The sequence below is a fragment of the Scomber scombrus genome, chromosome 2 (assembly GCF_963691925.1).
Source record: "Scomber scombrus chromosome 2, fScoSco1.1, whole genome shotgun sequence".
In the NCBI taxonomy this organism is placed as follows: domain Eukaryota; kingdom Metazoa; phylum Chordata; class Actinopteri; order Scombriformes; family Scombridae; genus Scomber; species Scomber scombrus.
Genome location: NC_084971.1, coordinates 560,360 through 583,878, shown reverse-complemented (window position 1 = coordinate 583,878; position 23,519 = coordinate 560,360). Strand labels below are relative to the sequence as shown.

The following is a 23,519-nucleotide window of genomic DNA, read 5'->3' as shown; positions in this document are numbered from 1 at the left end:
AATCTTTATTCAGCCTCACAGGGATTAATGCCCTAACCGTACCCCACAGTACTAGAAGAACAAATATGAAAGTGGTAGTGTGTCTCTTGCTTCTCTTAACATTCAGGAAGCGTTGTGATGTTTTTATAGCAAGATTAAATAAATATTAGAAAAAACAAACTGTAAGTGGAGTGTGGAAAGATAAACAACACATACATAAAGGGGTTTGCGTGACTTCAGGGGGATATGTATGAGGTGCCTTCACCAAATAAAGGGACAAAATAACACAGGCCATGTAAGTCTTTGACCTGCTCTGAGCAGGTGGTGCATGGCACACTCATCCTTGGCACCAAGACTGCAATGCACCACTGGATTGCATCACCACACTCTATATTGCACTTAATAGAAATAGGAAAATATTAGTTCCCCAATGCAACCCTGTGCATCGCATAATTAAATACATTAGAGAAGTTAAGTTAACATTGTGCTATGCTGGATTAGTTGAACCATGTTAGAACAACAGGGCCCAAGTTTGAGACATCAATTCCTAGGAAATATATTGGGATCTCCTTTGTTTTCTAATTGTTTCACACACTTCAAAAGCCACTGGTTGACTTTGGCTTTGCCAGAGGTTTTTTTTTCAAGACAGGCAACTTCCAATCAACTCATTTGAACTTGTGAGTGAAGAGTAGTTGTCCAAGTTTTTTACTGGGTCTGGTTGTTGTGGGTCAATGAGAACTATTGGGATGTACTTGTTAAACAAAGTTTAGTTTAGAGAAGTTGATTTCTCTAGAGTGACAGTGTTGGGTGTTGACTCTCAGTGAGATTAGTAGCACTAGTAACTCTGTCACATGACTCATCTCAATTTTAATACCACAAATATTGCTTAATGGAACTTTAACCTTTTGATAGGTCTATTGTATGACTACAGCTGTACTATATCATGGTAGAACCAGAGATACAATTTTTAGTTTCATCTTATAGTCAGGAAAACTCTTGATTTGGAAGTGAATACCAGTTGAATTATACAGATAATTCCTGCAAACGTTATTTTGCACTTTACCCATGTCTCTGCTCCTAGCATGATCTCACTGTTGTCATTTAATGTGTTTTCCTTGTTGTCACAGTTGAAGTGAAAGTGGATGATAAATGAATGTCCATGGCGGGGTTCAGTTCAGAAAACCCAGAAATTTCAATCAATCAATTCAATCAGTTTTCAAAATCATTTGGCACCTGAAAATCATTATATTCAAATTGTGAAACAAAAATATAGCCAAAGACATGTTTGTGTACATGTATATATACAATATATTCATCCAATCAAATCTGAGGTGAACTGAGCCCAGGCCTGGTTAATGGTCACATGCTTTAGATGTCTTAAAAACATTAGCCTCCATTAATCACTACATAAAACATGAGGCCTAACACATTGGGTTCATTATTGACAAGCGTGTTTGGAACAAAGTACTAAACATGATTAGAAACTATTTCACCACCCATTATATCATTTCTATTTTGACATCATTATTATTTTAAAAGCTCTTCCTGCTGGATTGTCTGCTCTCCTTTTCAAGAGTTACCAATTAATGTAGGTTTGTTAAAAGATAGAAAACACACATCATAGAAGAAACAGATAATAGGCTCACTAAAACACACCACTGGGCTGGTTGCACCGATGTATAAGACTTGTCTATATATTTAGGCCAATCTAATGAAAGTTTCACAAAATATTTATTTTAAGTCTAAGATTACTCTGACACTCTCCAAACTTGCACATCATGGAATTAAAAGATGCAGTTTGCAAGCGTTTGCATCATTGAGCAAATAAAGATGGCATTAGCAGAGGTTACTAATAAGAAATCTAATTAGACTAAATGTATAGTTGTCTAGCATTAAGCCTTCTGTGACAAACACATAACAATATTGTACAGCATTAACATGGCATTCAATCAAGGTTTAGTTGTGTCAAAGGATTTGGCTGATGATTTTCTGTATTTCAGTGCTGTTAAGTTCATTGTTGATTTGGCTTTGTATGTGAGATGAAAAATATTGAAAATCAGTAGAAGTGATGGAAAAATCACCAGCCAAGTAATTCTTTGAATAATGGATTTCTGATGTAACAAATCAGGTATATGTGTTAAATTGAGACATAAGGTGAACTCATTGAAATTTTGGCAGCTTTACAAACAATACTAAATACATTTAAAATGGCTCTGTACAAGCAAATTCAGTAAGAATTGATGGTAAATGGTTAGGCTGGGGCACCATTATGTCATAAGGATGTGGCAACTCTTTCATCCTATTTTTAAAAATAATTATGGTTTTATTAACCACAAAATGTTTAAATTAATTCAATTATTCGTTCCAAAAACATAGACGTATTACTACTGTACTCACTTGTAGTTCCTGCGAAGGCAATAACTAAAACATTTCCAAATGATACATAAAATTAGCTTTAGCTAATTGTCATAGTAGGTCTGTTCCCTAATGTTCTAATGATATTCATCCATGCAGATGCTTTAACATTTACTTTACTTTTCCTGATTTTGAGATATCTGTCTCTGGGATGTTTGGCTCAGTTCAGTTCCTAAGTGAATGAAATTTATTTTGTGCTGCTCATCAAATATATAAAAAATATAACACATTTTCAGTGTCACTGTTACTCTTGAAGACCCAGTGAAACTTTTAATTGAAACTTCTGTATGTCTGTTTTCTGTGGATTATCCAAAGTAACAGGGGCACTGTTTCTGAAATGATAACCAAGAAGAGCCATTCCTTAGTTTGTTTTGAGTTGTCAGAGAAACTTAGACCAACATTGAATTGCTTTCAATCAATCTGCCTCACCAAAGTGTACATGAACCTGTCACTTTGACTAGAACAGCTTGAGTTACTCTTGATCCAGTCATCTAATCATTTACCATTATTCGAAGGAACTGTTACACAAATGTGGATATTCTCATAAAAATGAATGGTATAATGCCAGCCAATAGCCAGAATCACTCACAAGGGATTTACTGAGCTCAAAGTCATGGATTGCATGTAGATAATGGTCCATTAATAACTGTACGCATTTTCAAAATGTTGAGCAAGAACTTCATTAATGTTCAAAACCTGGAGCTACATCTGAAACATATTGAAATACCAAGTGTAGCCTACTGACATCTCCACATCGTTTTATTTGCAAGCTACTTGATCCAAACACCAAAAGTCCTGATTCAGAAATATAAATGTAATCAGTGTAAATTGCTAATACTATTTAATTGGAAATCTAAATGAGAGATGTTACAGAGTAGTGCTTGTTTTACCTTACAAGTAGCCTTTAGCCAAGTAGAGTCACCAGTGCCGTGTCAAAGTCTGTTTCACCATCAATTTGTTTCTTACCCAACACAGTGTTAAGACTAAATCCAATCTCTCCATGTCTGACCCTTACTTAATATTAGCTTATGGGAAAACTAGGTTTGTTACAACGTATTATTATTATTATTATTATTATTATTATTATTGTTGTTATTGTTATTATTATTATTTTGTAGCATTGGTCCTCAGCTCTAACAGTAACATTCACATTGGAAGTTGGTGACATCACCAAAAAGAAAAGTCCACAACAATGGTCAGATGATCAGACTGGCTGGAAACAAAGTTAGTCAAAAACAAAGCTGTGTGGAAAAATGATTACCCAAAAACTATCAGTTAACATCCATTACAGTTTACAGAGCCACTCCAGGTTAAAACTGCTGTACATCTTGAAGGTTTAGGTGATTATGGTTTACTTGTCCATTAAGTGAGAGGTGAGCCAATTTTAAGTTTGACCTCCAAATAGAGTGGTGGCTAATCTGGCTAATCTGAGTCAACTTGTTTAACCCCTGGTCATCTTGCCACTCGTGTTTGTTGCTTTATTTAGCAATGTCTCTGCCTTCTGAGACCTCCCTTTGTTAAATCCAATGTTACTGTAACTGATAGAGCCGCTGGCCAGTGTCATGGAAAATATAGATTGATGGGAAACAGACTGATACAAAGCCAAATGCTTCATTTAGGCATTTTGGGGAATTAACATTTACTGCTTTTGATGTTTCAACTGGCAAAAACAGCATCAGTGGCAGTTAACAAAGTGAAGCTGCTACCTGGATGGTTTATAACGTATTCTTTGCAAATACTGTATAATAAGAGAAGATAAATAGAAGAACCTGCTATCAGAATCCAATCCTACCTCTTTGATTCCATAAAGACATATCAGGTGATTCTGGCATAGACATATTATCCAACAACATTGTTATTTCCATGATTATTCAGCAGGTTGAGCTTAGCCGCAATATAATTCTCTAATCTAATACTGAAAAAAATTTGCTGCTAAGAATAGAGAATCATTCCAGCTGTGTGTATACTGTTTATGATATTGATTAAGAGTTCATACTGCTAACATGAATACCAGCAGGAGGACTGACTTTGACAACAACTGAACTGCTAACAGCCACTGTGTTCATATAGAAATGCGGTGAACCTGGCGGTGTTAAAGTTGAACGAGCAGGGGCTGCTGGACAAACTGAAAAACAAGTGGTGGTATGACAAGGGAGAATGCGGCAGCGGAGGAGGGGAGAGCAAGGTTAATACACTCACACAAACACACACACATACACACACATGCACACAAAACACTAATAGATGAAGGTAACATTGGGTTATCAGGTGTAAAAGAAAAAAGAAAGAAGCAGCACAGGTAAAACGCCACATGAGCATAAAAATAAGCAACATTATTAATGTCAAGTTGAAGCCTTTCAAATAAATATACAAACAAATGAATACTCCCAACATGTTTCATATAGCTACTAGATTTAGCAGTTTCTCATTAGCACTTAAGCACAGGTGGCGCTGTAGTCTGTGCTGTTTCTTCCTGCAATGTGTTGCACCCTGTTTGGTTGAGGTCAGGGTTAGGGCAAGTTTCTGGGGCAAGGATAGGGTCAGGTGACCTCACACCAGATAGTAGCAACAATGTAGGAAAAGGGCTGATGATAAAGAGTTTGTGCAACCTGGCCAAACTCTGTTTGTCTATAGCTCTGACCTGGATGAATACTGCCTTTGACAAAGCATAAAGGCTTTTCACTGCAGCACCTCTCATTCTCTGTCTCAGGGACCAAATAGAGGGGCCCTGACAATATGGGACATTTTAAACAGCCTGTCTAGTTAATCACTGTGATAACAGACTTACTAGATAACAGGGTAATTGACTAAATTAAATGTTTGCATTAAATATTTTGTTATGGTCCTTTAGTTAAATTATACAAAATATCAGAATGCCAAGTTTGTAGCGTTGTATGATTCATCATCAATGATATTCCTTTAAATAACAAACAGTTGGCCCTTTCTTGGTTGCTAGACCAGAGTCTGAGAACTGCTGCCCCACTAATAACATAAGATAACATTGATAATGATGTTATTTATGTTATTCCCATTGAAGAGTGCCAGTAAACCTTGCCGTATTGAAACTGAATGAGCAAGGGACCCTAGACAAGCTGAAAAACAAGTGGTGGTACGATAAAGGAGAGTGTGGCTTCAAGGACTCCACCAATAAGGTTAGTTGTACTTGTCTGTGGATCAAACACTGTCTCTTCACATAATTAACATGCACAGTAAGCATGGTTCTATATGTATCAGGAATAGAAATAGGTGATGTGTATATGTGTACATTTTGAAAAAACACACGTCCACAGAATGGTTCATACAGGTGTTTGTAATGTTAAGGATAACCCCAGTAACATAAAACCTAAGAAGTTCAACTGTTAGTAATTAAAATGCTGATAACAAAAACAAGTGGTGTCCTGAAAACAAAGAGTGGAACGTCATTAAATCATCTGTGTACTAGCAGCTAGACTCAATGAAATGTGTGTTACTGTCTGTTGAATATGTAGTAGGTTATTCTGTCTGTTTTAATTTTTAAGTAAGATTTTGTCTGTCTGAAACACTGTTTAGACAGGATGAGTTTTCAGGGTAATGTCTGTGAAGAAATGTGTCCATTTGAATAGAATCAGCACCATCACAGGATTCACTCCTGACAGCAAAGTAACTGCAAAGTAACTGTGCAGATGACCAAATGGTTTGACAGTGCTGGGTAGCTCGCCAGCATGAGTAGCTTGCCAAATAGCCTCACAAGTATATGAACGTTATGTCACCAAGCATCCAGCATAACCTTTAGCAAAGATTAGCAAATCAATTTTAATGTTCCACTCATCTGATCAGACAAGGCATTAAGGCTGACTCTGTCAATAATCAGCAACAGAAAAGCAATGGCTGAACTGCATGTGAAGGAAAATTTGAATAGATTGAATATAACTGATTTTAGAATCCTACTATGTAAATAGGTGAGAAATATATTTGTATGTACTATAAGACGGTAGAACCTGTTAGTATAATATGATGTTGTCATGATGTTGAAGGGTGATAGCAGGAAGGTGACAGCTGTGTGACCTATATGCAGTCTACTTGGCTCAGGACTCGATCAGGCAGCGGCAAAGACCCAAAACTTTTTTGGCAGGTGTTATGTCAAGTAAGGTTCTCACCCAGACAAACAGATGGTTACAAAGGTAACCGTGGTTGTATGAATGAAGGTCAACACGCCACTGTATGGGTCACTCTCTCCGAGGGTGAGCTGTTTCAGGAGACAATGTAGCATATTAACACATCCGCCCCATGGGCGCAATCAGAGCCTATTAATAGAACTGCGCGATCACCGAACTAGCCTTCTGAATGACAATGCAAGCTGGCGTCTTGACCTTCATTCATACAACCACGGTTACCTTTGTAACCATCTGTTCTATTTCATATCTGGTCAACACGCCACCGTATTGGTCAACAGTATTGCGAATAAGGTCAGACAGGAGGTGTAGTGAGGCAAAAACCACTCAGGACCACCAGTTCACAGATCAGAACACATTTTAATGAAGAAAATTAAGCTTCAAGGGCTGCCTCCACAGATGCCTGGGGTGGAGGATGGAAGGGCTCCAGAACCAAGGGCCTTAAAACAAAAGACAGAGGGAGCACCTTAGGTAAGAAGGCTGGATTTGGCAGGAGAGAGACGGCAGAGCCCTCTTCTCCCAACCTCAAACAACAGTCTTAAGGTGGACTACGTCAGTCCTCTCTCCAACAGTGACTGCAAAAATAAGAAGACAGCCTGTGTCCCACAAGAGACTGGGTCCCAGCCCTTCTCTGCACACCACTGGCAAAACCGTTTCCATCTACCAGCATAAAGCACCCTGGTAGAGGGAGCTCTGGCTGCCTGCAGGGTAGCCATAACAGCAGGACTCAAGCTGCTGGGCGGCTCCCATCTAGAGGCTAGACATGCAGCCTGTAAATCCCTGGATTCTGGTGCCAGAGATGTCCCCAAGCCTGTGACAGCATGTCCGGCCTGACTGGGAGGCACCATGTGGTTCCTGCCAGCAGCCTCTGCAACGTCGCCATCCATGGTTGATGTGGCCAATCTGGGGCCACAAGCAGAACCCTGGCCTACATCATCCCCACCCTGGCCAGAACGGCTGGTATGAGGGGAAAGGGAGGAAACACATACAACAGGCCCTGGGGCCACTGGTCCGCAAGAGTGTCTACCCCCAATGTTCCCATTGGACCTGCTATGGAATACCACAGCAGGCCATGGGTGGTCTCCTGTGAGGCAAATAGGTCTACGTGGGCCTCTCCAAAGCGAGACCAAATGGCTTCCACAATCTGCGGGTGAAGCCGCCACTCCCCTGGCCTGGGGCCGCCCCTGGACAGGAGGTCTGCTGCCACGTTCACGTCCCCCGGCAAGTAGACGGCCTTCAGGGACACACCCTGAGCATAAGCCCAGACGAGGAGCTTGTGTGCCAAGTCGTGCAGGGACCCTGACCGCAGACCTCCCTGGTGGTTGTCGTAAGTGACCACGGTTGAATTGTCGGTCTGAACCAACACATGCTTCCCCCGAATCGCAGGAAGGAAATACACCAAGGCCCGATACACTGCCTCGCGTTCGAGCAGGTTGATGTGAGCCCCTCTCCAAAAGGGACCCCACCACCTCCGGGCCGGCTGGTTCTCACATAGGGTCCCCCAGCCTGCTTCTGAGGCGTCGGTAGTTATGATCACCCTTTAGCACAACAGGCCCAGTGGAACTCATTCCCTGAGGCCTAGGGCTGTGGTCCACAACGCAAGTGCTGAAAGGCAGATCGAAAACACCGGGATAGCCCTCAGGCCATCCTCGTGGGGGCACACTTTGTGCCTGGCAAGCCAACGCTGCAGCCGCCGCATGTGAAGCTACCCCAGGGGCACCACCTGGGATGCCGCCACCATGAGGCCCAACAGCTTCCGGCCGTGCTTCACTGGTACGTGCCTGCCCACAGTCAACTGTTACAAGCTGTCCATCAGCACTGCTGTCCTCTTTCAAGTGAGGTCAGCTTTCATTAAGGTTGAATCCAGAACCAAACCTAGATACTCCACCCTCCTCGATGGAACAAGGCAACTTTTCTCTCAGTTCAAGGCCAGCCCCAGGTTCTTGAGGTGGTTCACCACGTCGGGAGGACAGTGTACTCGTATGCGGTGCCTTGAAAGAAGAAACAGAGGTACTTCCTGTGACCTCTGTGAATATGAATGTGGAAGTATGCATCGCACAGATCCACCGTAGTGAACCAGTCCCTGTGCCTTATAGATGACAGAAGGCGTGACAGACGAAGCATACGGAAAGGCAGGCATTTTAGGAAGCCGTTGAACCCCTTCAGGTTCAAGATAGGACGGAGGCCGCCGTCCTTTTTTGGAACTAAGAAGTAGGTTGAATAAAACCCTTGGTGAATCTCGACACTGGGGACGGGTGTTATTGCCCCCTTCTTCAGAAGAGCCAAGAACTCTGTCACAAGGGACTGACAAGCTGCCTTGTCGCTTAGGAGGGTAGGAACGATGCAGGGAAATGGCAGTGATCTGGTTTTGAACTGGAGTCTGTACCCTGACTCCAGTGTATTTATTACACAAGGGCACCGAGTACACTGGCACCAGTGAGCAAAGGTGCTGAGGAGTGAAGCGTGAAGCCGGAGTCTGACAACCGTCATCGCCTGGGTCAGCCACCAGCTGACTCAGGTCTTGCGCCCCCACCATGAGAGGTTCCACTGCGGTCAGAGCAAAATGAACACTGGTGAGCCGGGCCGCCCTTGACCGGGAACCTATGTTAGGCTGATTTGCATCCCTGCCAGCCCTTGCCACAGCTCCTGCCAACATAGCAAAGGTTGGCCCAACTTGGGGGGCCGTGGCCACCCCATGTGTTTCAGCCCCTGCAATGTTGGCCAGCTGGGTCCTCGGAAGGGACTGCAGCAGAAATAGGAGCCCTCCACGAGGACAGCAGCTCAGACATAAAATCAGAAAGACAGGGAGCCTGACTGACCTGCGTCGCTGTGAGCCCCTGTCAAACACTAGTGCAGATGGAAGCGTAGCTTTGCAGACCAGCTGTGCACATGCTGCCGTAATCACAGCCCTATCAGAAGGGTCCATTGGCTCAGGCTCTGAAGCCTGTGATGAGCCATCCCCCAAATCCGAGAGCAACTGGACATCCTCCTCGGACTGGGGGTTGTGCAGACCCTCCAAACTGTCAGAGGCTGCAACAGAAAGCACATCTGGATCCTTATCCCAGACCCCAGGAGCTGGCCTGCTCATGTCATGCAGCCCTAAAGGACGCAGAGAATGAACAAGCTCCTGCAGGGTATTCTGCATAGCCTCCATCTGCAGCTGTAGCTGTCCAATCTCCACCTCCGAACGCTTTCTTTTCCGCGCGTGCCGCTTACACGCACCGCCTCTGTGTCTAGCTCATTCTCTGCCCACTGAACAGCTTGGCCTAAGGTAATGGCTGGAGAGGGAAAAATCTCACCATCGCCGTCCTGTGACATGGTCTGGCAAGCCAAGACTGCCACTCGGACTCAGTGGAAAGAAAGGTGTGGAATAAAGCCTCAGGTAGCGTACAACCTCCCGGCCGCAGCGGCTTCTCTCACTACTCACCTGGTTCGAAGACCACAACAGCAATCCCAGCCACGTGAGGTAGCGTTCTCCCCGCAGCGCCACACTATGCCAAACAACAATCCAAGATCCGCGCACTCTTCCTTACTGCAAGCAACAAGAAGTTCCTGTAGGAAGAAGGCAGATAAGTACTTATATCGATAATCCACATAACATGTCTCAGTATGAACAATACTCACACACTCTAGTAGGAGAAAAAGAGAGTGAGCAGGTGATGGCGCAGCTGTATTAATAGGCTGTGATTGCATCCACGGGGCAGAGGTGTTAATTTGCTACATTGTCTCCTGAAACAGTTCACCCTCGGAGAGAGTGACCCACATGGTGACGTGTGGACCAGATATGAAATAGAACCTGGATTAGGATGTTAAAAACGTTTCTTTAAAATGCAAGTAACCAAACTAATATAATATAATATAAGTCCACCTACCTGCTTTCAAGTTATTCAGATGCATCTCATATTCTTCTTCTGCATATGAAAGTAGCTTATGTTATCACATAACCTAAGTGTCGGACAACAATGTCATTTCCACTGTCAGATCATGTGATAACAACAAAGCCCATTCAGTGATGAAGTCTGACAAAGATACAGTTGAAGGGCCTAAAAGCTTGTAAATGGACGTCTTAGACTTTAAAGTTCAAGAATATCACCAAGCGTTAGAAATGGTACTGCAGTCAACGTTCAAAACACTGGAGAGAACTGTCACTCCTCGCTCCCTCCTCCCAGAGTTGACGTTCACGCGGGTTGCCAGTTGTTTGACGTGATCCTGCACGCGCGCGAGACGATTGCAACATACACAATGCGGAGTGAGGACGCGACCCACAGTCAGACATCCCAACCTGCAGAAAATCATTTCAGGGAGGTCCATTCCGAGGGGGGGGGGTTACACTAGGTGTCTGTCCGGGAGCGGGGGCGGGGGGGTGCGATCGGTCTAATAAGCTGCAACACAGAGTTATAAGGACGTTTTTCTCTCACATGCGCTGCATTAATAGTCACACAAACACACGCACACAAGCGCACTGTCACTCTCTAGTGCGCACTCTTGCTCGTTCACTCCAGATTCCAGGAGAATACGTCTCATTTGCGGGCATCATGGAGACGCTATCAATATGCGGGAGACTCCCGGAACTTCCGGGAGAGTTGGGATGTCTGCACAGTGTACGTTGACCGGCTAATGTGTATGTTATTATTACTCATTGTTGAACCTAACCGCTGTGAAACAATCAGAAAATAACGTGTTTTGTTGATCTAATTCACCGGCTTCTTACTGTCACCGCTCCCTCCCTCTTCATCCACTCTACCTCACTCCACCACAGTTAACACAACATTGGGCCAGATGCAAGAACCACTCGTACGCACAGATTCGTTCTTAAACCATGCGTACGAGGATTTGCCGCATTCACCAATTTTCTCATTTTGGATTTTCTCTTAGGTACGAACTAAATTTACGAGTGATGCAGACCTGTCGTACCTCTCACGCACAACCAACCTGCAGTCCTCCAAAGCAATAAAACATGACTGTTACTGTCTAATTGTCTAATGGCAGTGTGCCAACGATATCAAGTCTTTTGGGGGAACTAACATTTTTCCGGTGGAAAAACGTATTTTCATGTCATGACGTATTTGAGAGTCATAACGAGGCTTTTTTGGTTTTATAACATCAGACATCTGCAATGTTCCTAGCTGCAGCTCAGTGGCAACTGGCAACCTGGATGCTGAAACGCTACTGACTTCGTGATTGGTAGATAGGTGGTGGGTGGCGCATCAGGCCAAAACACAAAATGACAGCATAAACATTACTTGTGGGCTGCCACTTTTCAAATGCGAATATTCTGGCAGGACTACTACTGTCAGTGATATCAGTGTTTGAAATTGACATGATTCCTTAATGTCTGGTAACATATCAGGGCCATTTTATGAATACATAGAATATATTTCTTACATACGGCTAATTTAAGATACAGTAAAAGCCAAATTATAGCCAACTTTGACACACTTAAGAACACAGTTCTTCTCTGAGTAGCTTTTTGGATACTGAGCCTTGGTCATTCATGTGCATCAGCAATTGTCTAGATGGAGTTAGGGAAAGCAAGTCTTGTGAGCACAGAAGTAAAAACAAATGAAACACTGTACTGGTGTACTATATGAGCAGCTTCACTGTAATTAATAGACTGCCATGTTTGGATCCTTCTTCTGATGATTAATACATTCATTGTGTCAAGTGCGGGCTAACTCAGCATCAGTGAAGGTGTACTGGCTTTACTGTTACTACTGGCCATAAGTTTATGTTTACCTAGGTTGCAGGCCATGTGATTTGCTCCTGATCACAGTGATCCCAGCTGTAAGGATACAGGTGTTCTCTGGGACCCCAAGACATCACTGCTGGATGTGTTTATAAGTGCAACAACGCACACTTCTCATAACACATAACCACACCCATCAGTGATGCTGGCTTTTGTCAGAGGTGTTTTAAAGTTAAATGTTAAACGGTTAACGTAACTATTAATTATACAGTATATGCGACATTGGGTTCATTCCACCATGATATGGAGATGAAAGGGAAACTGCACTTTATTAAAACCTGGGTTTTATTTTTGTAAATCTGGCTGTCATGTCTACAGTTTATGTTAACGTTGTAATTGCTAAAGTATATATTTGGGGCCCTCCAATGATGAATGGGCCACAAATGCTCAAAGTCTTTCAGGAAATTGTCTCGTGAACTTCAACCTCAAATGTAGAATTGAAACTATCCACCTTTGAAAACATGGGGGTGAGGAAGATTTCCAGTGTGTTAAAATGTGTCTCTTGGTTGTGATCAACCTGAGCATTAAAGATTGTTGTATGGCTACAATATAGATTCAGAGCAGAGGGAAATTGCAAGTTCAACCTTAAAGAAGATATATCATGCTTTTTGTGATTTTCTATTATTTATACACTGTTATGTTATAGCTGCTGAACTCCTGGGGCTACTATTCTAGAGCCCAAGGAGAGAGGGGAAATGAATGTGCATGCAAATTACCCTCTAAATAATGGTTTATATTTAATATATGGTTTGTTCTTGATAATTCCATACACATTCATTTGTAGAATAAAGAATAATTATTATTTATTTTTAAACGATTAATTTGGGAAAAATAAAGAAATCACTTCATATCAGGGACGGTGGCTCCCTAGCACCCTCTATTGGCCAGCCACCACTGGTTATATCTATGTTAAACATGATCAAAGTTCTGAAACTCAGAATCATGTAGAAATCCTTCCTGTAAGTCAGTATCCAGTGCTTCACCCCTCATTCAACACTTTGCGTTTGCAACATTTTGATCTACCTTGCCGATGATCTGCACATGTCCATGAAGGGTCGTACATTTGATAACCTCGGTCACCAAGGTTGCATTTTCCACTCTTACATTTCAGACTGGATTCCATGTAGAACATATACAGATGTATCTAAGAAGTTGACATTTTGAGTAAAGAACAAGAAAAAGTAGTTAAATCCCACTACTATAGTTTGTTTTTTAAATTCAAACTTAAACAGCCTGTTTCAGACAGAGGCTGAACTGAGGGGCTGCATAAAGGGCCAGTATGAGATAAATAATTTGTTTTTTACTACATCATGCATGATATTCTAGTTGAGTATTAAAAATATAAACCTGGAAATATGCAGAGAATCTCCCATTTAATGTATTTGCCATACACCTTAGAATTCCAGGTAAAAATGTTGATTGACTTTCTGCACCAGTAGAATTGTGCTCTTGCATAATGGGGTATTATTATTGATATTTCAGGTGCACTCACTTTCAGTTTTGCTTCCAAATAAAGTGCTTAATATAATCCAGATATACTATTGGCTTGTCCACAAACTCTGTGATTGTATGACTGCTGTTAGTCGCCAGTATTCATCTTGTACCTATTTTTAAATAAAGAAATGGAAGGTTGGAAGGATGGAATTTTGTATTCCAACATTGACTTAAACACAGGAAAACTGATATAGGACAAGAATGTTTAGAATGGGTTTAAATGTGTGCAGGTCAGGTTCTGTCCAGTTGTCTTTCACTCTGTGTTGTCCTAATGTAAAGCACTCATGTATTTATGGGGAGTTAACTGTGCTGACAGGTTAGTTCAGTTTTATGCTGCATTAAGACTGGATGCAACATTTGCATGTAAATCTTACTGTAAGATCAGGTGCGACATTTGCATGCTTTTCTATTAGAGCTAGATGCAATGTGAGTGTGTTTTAGGTGATGTAATCATTTTCAAGACACAAGACCGATAAAATGCATCGTGCTTAGCTGAAATACATGTGGAGAAGCTGACAGTTCCGTGGTGAATGTCTTGTTTTTTACAAACAAGGTTTCAGGAGATTGCTTTCAAACAATATCTTGGGTTTTAGAATATTTTGTGAGGGGGACTAATGAGGTCTTTTTGTTTTTTTTAATGAGGTCATATTGGGTTAAGGAAAAATGAAACAGTTCACAGTTTGTGTGTCAGTCATTAAAATTCAGTGTTAACATAAACATCCCACTAACACTTGTCTCTGGATGGCTGTCTTCTTTTTGTGTGTGTGTGTGTGTGTGTGTGTGTGTGTGTGTGTGTGTGTGTGTGTGTGTGTGTGTGTGTGTGTGTGTGTGTGTGTGTGTGTGTGTGTGTGTGTGTGTGTGTGTGTGTGTGTGTGTGTGTGTGTGTACTAGGAGAAGACCAGTGCTCTGTCTCTCAGTAACGTAGCAGGAGTCTTTTACATCCTGGTTGGAGGTCTGGGTCTGGCCATGATGGTAGCACTGGTAGAATTTTGCTACAAGAGCCATGCTGAAGCCAAAAAGATGAAGGTATGTTATCTTTTCAAATACTAATTTAAATTAACTCTCTATCTTAACTATAATTACAGTAATATCAGTTCTAACTCTGTGATATGAAGGATTCTCACAAAAGATACCATCTGAATCTGAGTTTGTGTGATGCTTAATGTTAGAAGACAAATCAACAAAAGGCCGGTCTTTTTTATGATACTATCATATTATTATTCATTAGTAATATTATTATTCCAAAAGAATTGCATTTGTGAGGGACTAAAGGTGCTCAAAAATCACAAAACTTTGCACATATGTCAGAAGTGGTTTCATGGGTCTTGGGCATGGGTGTAGCAAAATGGCTTGATAGCGCCACCTATAAAATGTGAAAGTCAAAGCTCCTACTGTCTGAAGAAGAGAATGTATTTTATTTGACACTTCTATTTATTTGTGTAGCATCTTTCAACAGCAGAGACATCACAACAAAACATAAATACAGATATAAACACAATTTAACAAAAAAAAAAACAATAATAAAATAAAATAATAAAAATTAAAGCTGCAAGAAGCGATGATCTGGCCCTCGATCCCCTGCGCCGCCCCAAACCAGCGGAATGTGCCGTAAGTGCATGTCAGAGCGGGCACGTAGACGTATTTGCACCCAGGTTTTTATTTAACATTGTAATTGTAATGGGGTTAACTAACACTGCCTGTGTCCACTATGTGGCGCTAGAGATCACCCACCAATTATATGTCATGTTGTAGTGTGTGATGTGGAGAACATGTAAATCGGATAATGTTTGTCATATGAGGCTGACTTCCTATGTCCAGTAGGTGGCACTATTTATATGACACAGTATTGATGCATAGACGTGTTCAGGGCGGGACCCTCTACATGCGTGATGAATTTGGTGTAGATGGGACAATGTCTGTAGGAATTATAAGGACTTCCTTATGGTGAAGCATCGAAATTCTCTGTGCTGCCACGCCCAGCAGGTAGTTAGCAGAGGCAGGTTATTAGAAAGTGTTTGATAACTTTTCATCTCCAATGTGAATTTGAAGTCGGTCATATGATATCTCTAGGAGGAATTCTTTAAAGTACGAGGCGCCTGTGAATCAAAATGGCCGACTTCCTATTGGACTTAGGGTATGGGTCCAAGAAAATGTTCTGTGCGTCTTTACATGATATATATCTGTGTACGAAATGTCGTTTATCTATGTCAATCACGCCCATTTTCGTGAACCAGAAAATATCTAATTTCTCCCCAGGTCTGAGGTGTTGGGGTATGCAGGGACGGACTGGCCATCTGGCATACCGGGCATTTTCCCGGTGGGCCGACGTGCTATTTGGGCCGACAGTCCTGACACTTTAAAAAAAAAATTATATTGGTCTGACCGGCCCATAAAACCAGTAGATCAGCGGCCCGATTGACACTGGGCTGGCCCAATCACTTTGTTAAACACTTTCGCCTGCGTATTGCATTCAGCAAAAAAAAGTTATTTTTAAAATTATTTCTTTAAATCTTTAACTCACTTGCTTTTATTTTTAAAGCGCAATACAGCGTACTAATTATTAAAAAACACAAAGTTACGCAATTTAAGTTAGTATAACTTCTCATTTTCTTGCACCATGGTTGGTGTGTTTGGTTCATTTTGTTGTATTTTACAACATTGTTAGAATAATTATTTTTTGTTGATCAAAATTGAAATAATTCTTAGTGTGTGTTTGTTCACATCACATTGCAGTATAGTGAACCTACAAGTGATCAATTTTCATACAGTCCTCTACGAAGGATTGTACAGCTACAGTATAAGGTCAGAATTTGAATTTGCGACTACTGGTTTTGAGGAACCCCTTGAGGTACGTTTGACCTAGACATACAAACTTTGGTAGGCTGATGTTTTCAATTCATTGTGCAGTTTTTGTACTTTAAGGAACTCCTCCTACAGAACTGACCATCGCGACTTCACATTTCATTGGTTTAAAGACCTGTGCAATGCAAGGTTTTTGAGTTGTCAATGAATGCCCTTGGCAGGGTGTGTCGGTCACTTCTGCCCAAAACATGAAAAAGAAAGTTGTTGTAACTCCACTTTACATTGTCCAACTTGCCCAAGAGTTTTCATGTTTGATAAGAGTCAAGGCTTCGATTTGATATCAAAACACTAGTATTTAGATTTGGTGTAATAATCTATGCCCTCTTTAATCAGTCATTAACCAAATGTTTTGCATTGACTAAATCATCACCCTAAATTATGCAACAACATTTGTACCATGCCATGCAGCCAATTACAGAATATAAACTTTTCAGTTATAGTGCCCCCAGTGGCAGAATATTCCATGACTGCACAGCTGAAGCCAATTTTGATTTCAAGCTATTAGAATAGCATAGAATACAATAGAATAAAACTTTATTGTCCAAGATGGTGGAAAATTGTCTTTGGCTCACCATTAACAGACATACAGTAGACAGAAATTATATAAACACCATAGAATCCATAAATTACATAAAACCATTCTTAAAAAAGATTAAATACATAAAATATGTAAGGTATAAAATACAAGTGCACAACAGTTCCTGTGTGCATATTGATCATTTGTAAGTGTTTAAAATAGTCATTGCATTTGGGATAAAAGACTTGCCAAAGGAACTCTGTAACACCTCTCAGAGCTCAAAAGCTCAAACTGGCCAGAGAGGATGAGAACTGTCAAACATTGACCGGAGACACATGTTTAAAAATGTATAATTTCAAAATGGTATGGAATTTTTAAAAAAAAAACTTTGTCCTGCTTGGTCTAGATATGTTATGTGGTAAATGTGATGTCAGTTACTTAAAATATATAGGGGGAGGAGTGAAAAAAAAGAGCATGGGAGTATCCATTACCAGACTGTCCACGACCGTGATCCAAAGGAACCTGTGAGATTAGAAGGCCCAAAACTCTGGGGAAGAAGCCAAGTTAGTAACATGTGTAAATGGTACATGAATGATGAAAGGTGTTTAATGAAGAAACATGTCACGCAGTACAGCGGTGTGGCTCATTGTCTTGTTAACGTGAATCTCTATACTGAGAGGAGCTGTCTGTGCAGACAGCTGGGTACTAAAATTCAGCACAGTGCAGCGCGGAGCCCTCACCATCCACAGTTGATCTGTCTTTCACTACGTTTCTTCACAAGAAGCATGTTCTTATATTCAGTTAGAGATGCTGAAAATCTGAAAAAAGGCACTGTTTACAGTTCTATCAGATTCGGTGGGCTATTGAAATCACCAGCGCATATCTTCAACACCTTCCCTGACCACGCCCATGCGCATATGGTTGTAGTATATTTTTGCATTGTTGATACATTATTGTAATGAGCCTTTATGATACATTAACATTAACTTCCACTGCTCACTTTTAAAGCAAAGTGTAAACTGTTATGTGAAAATGACAAAGTAACTCCTTGAATTGTAATTACTACAATGTGCCTGTTGGCTGCTGCAGCATGTTTTACTTGACAAAAGACACACGCTCATAGATTAAAGCAGTGAGAAGAATGTATATTTGTATATGAAGGTCACAGTAAGTATGTGTCCCAAACACACTTGTGCCCTTGTGCCCTGGCACCCTGGCCATCCCTGTCCATGCTCTTCTGAAGTTTTGATTCCTCTTTCTGGTTTTGTCTGTTGTTTTCCACTGCTGAGCTGCCATTCATCGTTGACCTTAAAAGTCAGAATGTTGTCTGAAATGAGATATACATAACCAGGAGCCACATGTTGGTTATGGGCAAATGTCTGAAAGGGTTAATTGGAAAGTATGAATACCTGTAGCTGCAGGTGTCTCCAATGATCTCTTCAGTCTCATTTGCTGTAATTGAGTCAGATAGTTGTTTGAAATTAGATCCACATAACCAAGGACATGTTAGGCCATGTGTGAATGAGATGGTGTATGTAAATGAGAATTGTTATTGAGTTGCTGTGGGATGAATAGATAGGTAGGTAGGTAGATAGGTATTAGCATGGTAATGCTAGCAGGTGGGTAAGAAAGTGAAGCAGCAATATGTTTATGTTTATTTGTATATTAATTGAAATACATGCATATATAGGCAAAAAGTACCTGTAGCCTCAGGCAGCTTTGATGACCTCTGCTGTCTCATTCTGTAGCAATGGTCCTCACAGCTCACTGCTGAAAAGTCTAGACAGTTGTTTGAAATGAGATAATGCATGATGACACACTACTGGTTAACAAAGTCAACATATATTGATAATGGGATTTCTGAAAAATGTTTATATAGGCTATGACACACAGACTAAATTGTAATAAAGTGGACCCAGTGCATGAAAAGGTTAGGCTTTACATGTATAATCACATTGTGATATTTGATCTAGTTGCTAATGAAAACAGTCATATGTTAAAAACAAAAATCTAAGTAATAATTTCTAAATCCTGGTAAGGATGGGTAATGATAGAGGAAATGTGAATACTCATTACCTCAGAAAAATGAGGTAATGAGTAACCGGTGTTACACCAAAATCTGTGACCGTCAGAAATGGTGACCTGTGTTGCTGGCTGTCTGCTGAAGAAGTTGTTTATAAACCTAAACTTCACCTTAACCTCATAAGGCTGTCTTATTACAGTAGTTTGGCAGCTGAAGGACAGACAGATCTATTTATACCTTGTTTTCCTGTTCTACAACAAAGCATTCGCACAGTCATTCATTCCTTCATCAGTGTAGATAGATAGATGGATTTTGTTTGGAAATGTAGAGGTGTGTTTTAAGAACACCAAGTCACTTCTTCCTACATGAGATGTGTTGTCTTCATCTGTATTGTATACGTGTGCCTAGCCAGGATTTCAGATTTTGGCTCTGTATATTCAAATAAACACCCTCCCACCACCCCTCACCTATATCTTTTGAAGTTATCTACTACTGGTTAGTTATCATTGTTCCACAAGAACATCAGTATATTAATAACAATGACTTTATTTGTGTTATGAAGGTGGCAGCCAACACCTTGTCGTCCCCCCAGCACACAGGAAACTACACACACACTCTGTCCTCTCCTCAACATGCCCCCAACTTCAACCTGCTGTCCCCCAGCCACCAGCCAAACTACGCCACCTATAAAGAGGGCTACAACGTTTACGGCATTGAGAGCGTCAAGATCTAACACGGGTAGGAGAGTGATGATTGATGGCTAAATCCTTCCTCACTTCACAGTCATAGACAATGTTTAGACCATTCATTTGTACCAACAAACAAAGCTGCATGAAACTGCATTCATATTATGGTAGCAGCTTCATTGGTAATCTGCATTTTCACTAGCCGTCATCACTTTCATGTGAAAAATGTACAACTTCATGCTTCCAGTTTTCCTTTTTGCTATTACTGTTAATTGCTGAAAATCAACATTTCCTGCACAGATGTTTCACATTAAAAGTCTTCCAGTGGCTCAAAAGGACATAATTCCTCTTTTCTGGTGGGTTTTTATTATGAAACATATGCAGGAAGTACTAGAGGTAATGCCAATGTGATTGTAGATCATTAGTGAATGGAAACTGTATTTAAGAGAAACTGAAAGCCGTAGAGCAGTGTGTGTGTGTGTGTGTGTGACATGCAACAGGATTAATTAGTGCTGTGGACATATACAGCTGATACAGCTGCTGATTTTACCATGTTAGCCATTATAGTATGGATCTTTTTATCTAGCTTTAATCAGCTGATTTTAATGTATAGACACAAATACAAGATACAAATCAATAGTATATCATTAGTAACATGTATAGTATCATCAATTGTATCAATATTAACAAATAGTAAATGAAATGAAAAACCAAAAGTATATTTTTATTAATATCCATCATGGAATTGTTTGCTTGAAAAAAAAGTAGTCTTTTATGTTGGCTGCTGAATAGTATCATTTACTGTTTATTCAGTGCATGATGTGAATGCAGGAGTTGTTCTTGTAGTAGAACAGTAGTAACACTGAAATCTAGCTTAACATTGGATACAAAGTTCTGGTCAAAACTGTCTATGGCTGTGATTTTTACTTTTCTTTGTTCACTCATTACCCAACAGCTTGCTCACCTCCTCTTACCCCTTTTTTCTCTCCTCACCTCATCCTTTCCTGTTTTACTTCTTGCTCTACCCTCACTGCCTTCCACTCTTGCTTCTTCCCTCTCCTTCCCTCCTTCTTGTTTTGTCACCCACCTCTACTTTCCCCTTACTTTTAAGTTTTTCCTTAACTTATCCTCAATATTTTCCTTGTTTCCTACTCCTCTCTTTCTTTCTTTATTTCTTTCTTTCTTTTTTTCTAGCCAATCATCCTCTTTAATGCTCATTGGCCAATCATTACCATGTGTCTTGTCAGCTTTCATTAGTCAGCCCCATCAATTAGTACATTTGCTCTACAAGTGTCCCTTTCAAATAGCACTGTTCCCTTCTAGTCAGTTTATTATGTATAACACATACAATATGGGATAGCATTCCCCCATGTGGCTTAATGACACCTCTATTTATGCTTAAAAGGCAAATGGCCTGTGGTGACATTTGTGTCCACATATTTATAATTCTGTCACCACAGCATTTACTCAGTTCTTGTGGTCTTCACCTATCTAATAACATTACAGTTAAGCCTAGTTAGCTCAGAGTGTCATTAGTTAAACCAGAACTGAGATCAGAATCAGCTTAACTATTTCAGTTGCAGTTGGCGACAACAATACCAACTGGTTAGCTGGCTCTCTGCAGTGTACTGGTTTTCAGGCAACACTGTTCCAAATGATTGGTTAATCTGTTGTCCCTGAAGGTGAACTAGCCAATCAGACAGCAATGTATATTAATGTGCACTGTCCCTGTTAAATAAACCAATAAATAGATAACACACATACATAACAGAGCATTGCAGGTCAAATAATCATGAATCAAATAATAAAATAAATAAAGGAGAGAGCCTTACAGATCAGTTGGCTTGTGGTTTGGTTCCTGGGGAGGTGCACATAGAGACAATGATTGCAATTGGTTAATGGTTACAGTTTTAGGTATAGCATCCATTAATTGATAATGTCCATAATCAAAACAGTTGTTGGAGACAAGGCTAAGCAAGACAGTTATACTGGTGGTTTCCACCTTCAAAAGGGGGAACATAGGTTTAGACTAATTTAGACCTTCAAGTATCTAAGAACTCACAAGTTCAGAATGCTCACACTAAGGCAGTTACTGAGAGCAGTAAGGTCTTGCGAGATTGGATTGCAACAGTCAATATCAGAGATGCTTATTTTCAAACAGTAATACATCTGGAACACAGGAAATGTGTACGGTTTGCATTGATGAGCCATAATCCAAATAACCTGTAATTCCATTCTAAAATGTTACACTACCTGGTGGTAAGCAGCAACCCCTTGCATGTTGGCTATACCCTTAACCCTAGAGAACCTGGCTTATTCTGCCAGGACACTCACAGGACTGTGGAGCCGTTTGGAAATATCACTTGATGCCTTCCTCCAGGGGTGGTGGGCTCTGTGCAACAGTGAGGTTTTTGCCTGGTTTTGATGGGGTAAGATGTTTTGATCTGGAAATACAATAGAGCAGTGGTGTCACTTGAGGTCCTTTGTTGTTTCTTTCATACAAGATTGCATTGCTCCTTGCTTTGTCTTCCACGTAGAGAGTGGGTGATCTCCATTGTGTTGTGCATCCCTCTTGCACCCAGTGAACTTGAAATAGTTTTGAAAGTTACATTACACTTAAATGCACCTTGTGTACCAAATACTGTAATTGTGCAATGTATCATTGCTTTTAAGCGCCTGGGTTTTTGAATCTGAGGGGCAGAGGAGGTTGTTCACCTTGTGTACTGTATGAGTGCTACATGCCTACAAATACTGCACTCAGGGTTTGTATCTATGTGTTAAATTACTCATCTGTTTTGCCAATTTGGCAAGGTACAGCTTATGCAGCAGCCTTCTCTGACTTACAACAGAAAAGGTCTTAACCCATTCAAAGGGGTGGCATGAAAAGTCATAGAAGTTGAAAAAAACTCAATGATACCCTCAGTGAGTGATATGTGTGCAGTAGTCTGTTCATAATTCCAGTTGTTCTGTTTTGGCTTTTAGATGATGATCCATGTTTATGCTAGTCTACAATGCACTAGTATTGCAGATTTGTCTCTAGAGAGGTGTCCTCATTGCTGGGCAAATGTAGAAAGTATTTTCTGTATTATATGGTTTGTACCAAGTGAATAAAGACTAAAACATCTGTTTCCTGAAAGAAAGGAATGAGCTGCAACACCACAACTGGGCTCGCTGAAGAGTGGCCATCAATCCGAGAAATGAAATGGGATGGGATCTAATAGACGAGGCCTCACATGTATCACCAGAGATCTTATGTTGGGCCACACAAGGGCGTGCTGTACTATACTATACTATATGTGTTGCTTCTTGTTCTTACTTTTCAAGGAATGAAAGTTATAGATTTTATTTCTGAATGAAATCGATCCAGTGCCACAAAAGGTTGGTTAAGCATAAGATTCTGTAGCATAACCAGTCACCATCACAATATGTTTTTAAGTAGGAGATAATGTGAGAAGTGTCCTCAAAACCAAAATTCATACTCTCATAAGACATTATGAGAGTTATTGAGACTCTCCTGTCCTCAATAATTTGATTTGCTTCTAATGTCTGTCCACAATTTCGACCATTCTGCAACATACAAACATAACCTGATACATTACCTTTACACACATTCTCCATTCATTCGTTACATACTGTACATGCTACA

The 23,519-nt window shown here is 40.7% G+C and overlaps 1 protein-coding gene across 3 annotated transcripts in view; it reads left to right on the top strand.

Annotated features, from left to right (window-relative positions):
- The window catches only part of LOC133987691 (glutamate receptor 2-like), a 66,696-nt gene extending 46,776 nt beyond the window's left edge, over nt 1-19,920 (top strand). The window contains exons 16-19 of one of the 3 annotated variants that reach the window (XM_062427154.1): nt 5,432-5,546; nt 14,677-14,811; nt 15,058-15,067; nt 19,820-19,920. In XM_062427154.1, coding sequence (XP_062283138.1) covers nt 5,432-5,546; nt 14,677-14,811; nt 15,058-15,067; nt 19,820-19,920 — 361 coding nt within the window. Of the gene's footprint in view, nt 1-4,464; nt 4,580-5,431; nt 5,547-14,676; nt 14,812-15,057; nt 15,068-19,749 lie in introns of all 3 variants that reach the window. The other 2 variants (XM_062427146.1, XM_062427138.1) reach the window with 2 other exon arrangements.
- The last annotated feature ends 3,599 nt before the right edge of the window (nt 19,921-23,519 follow it).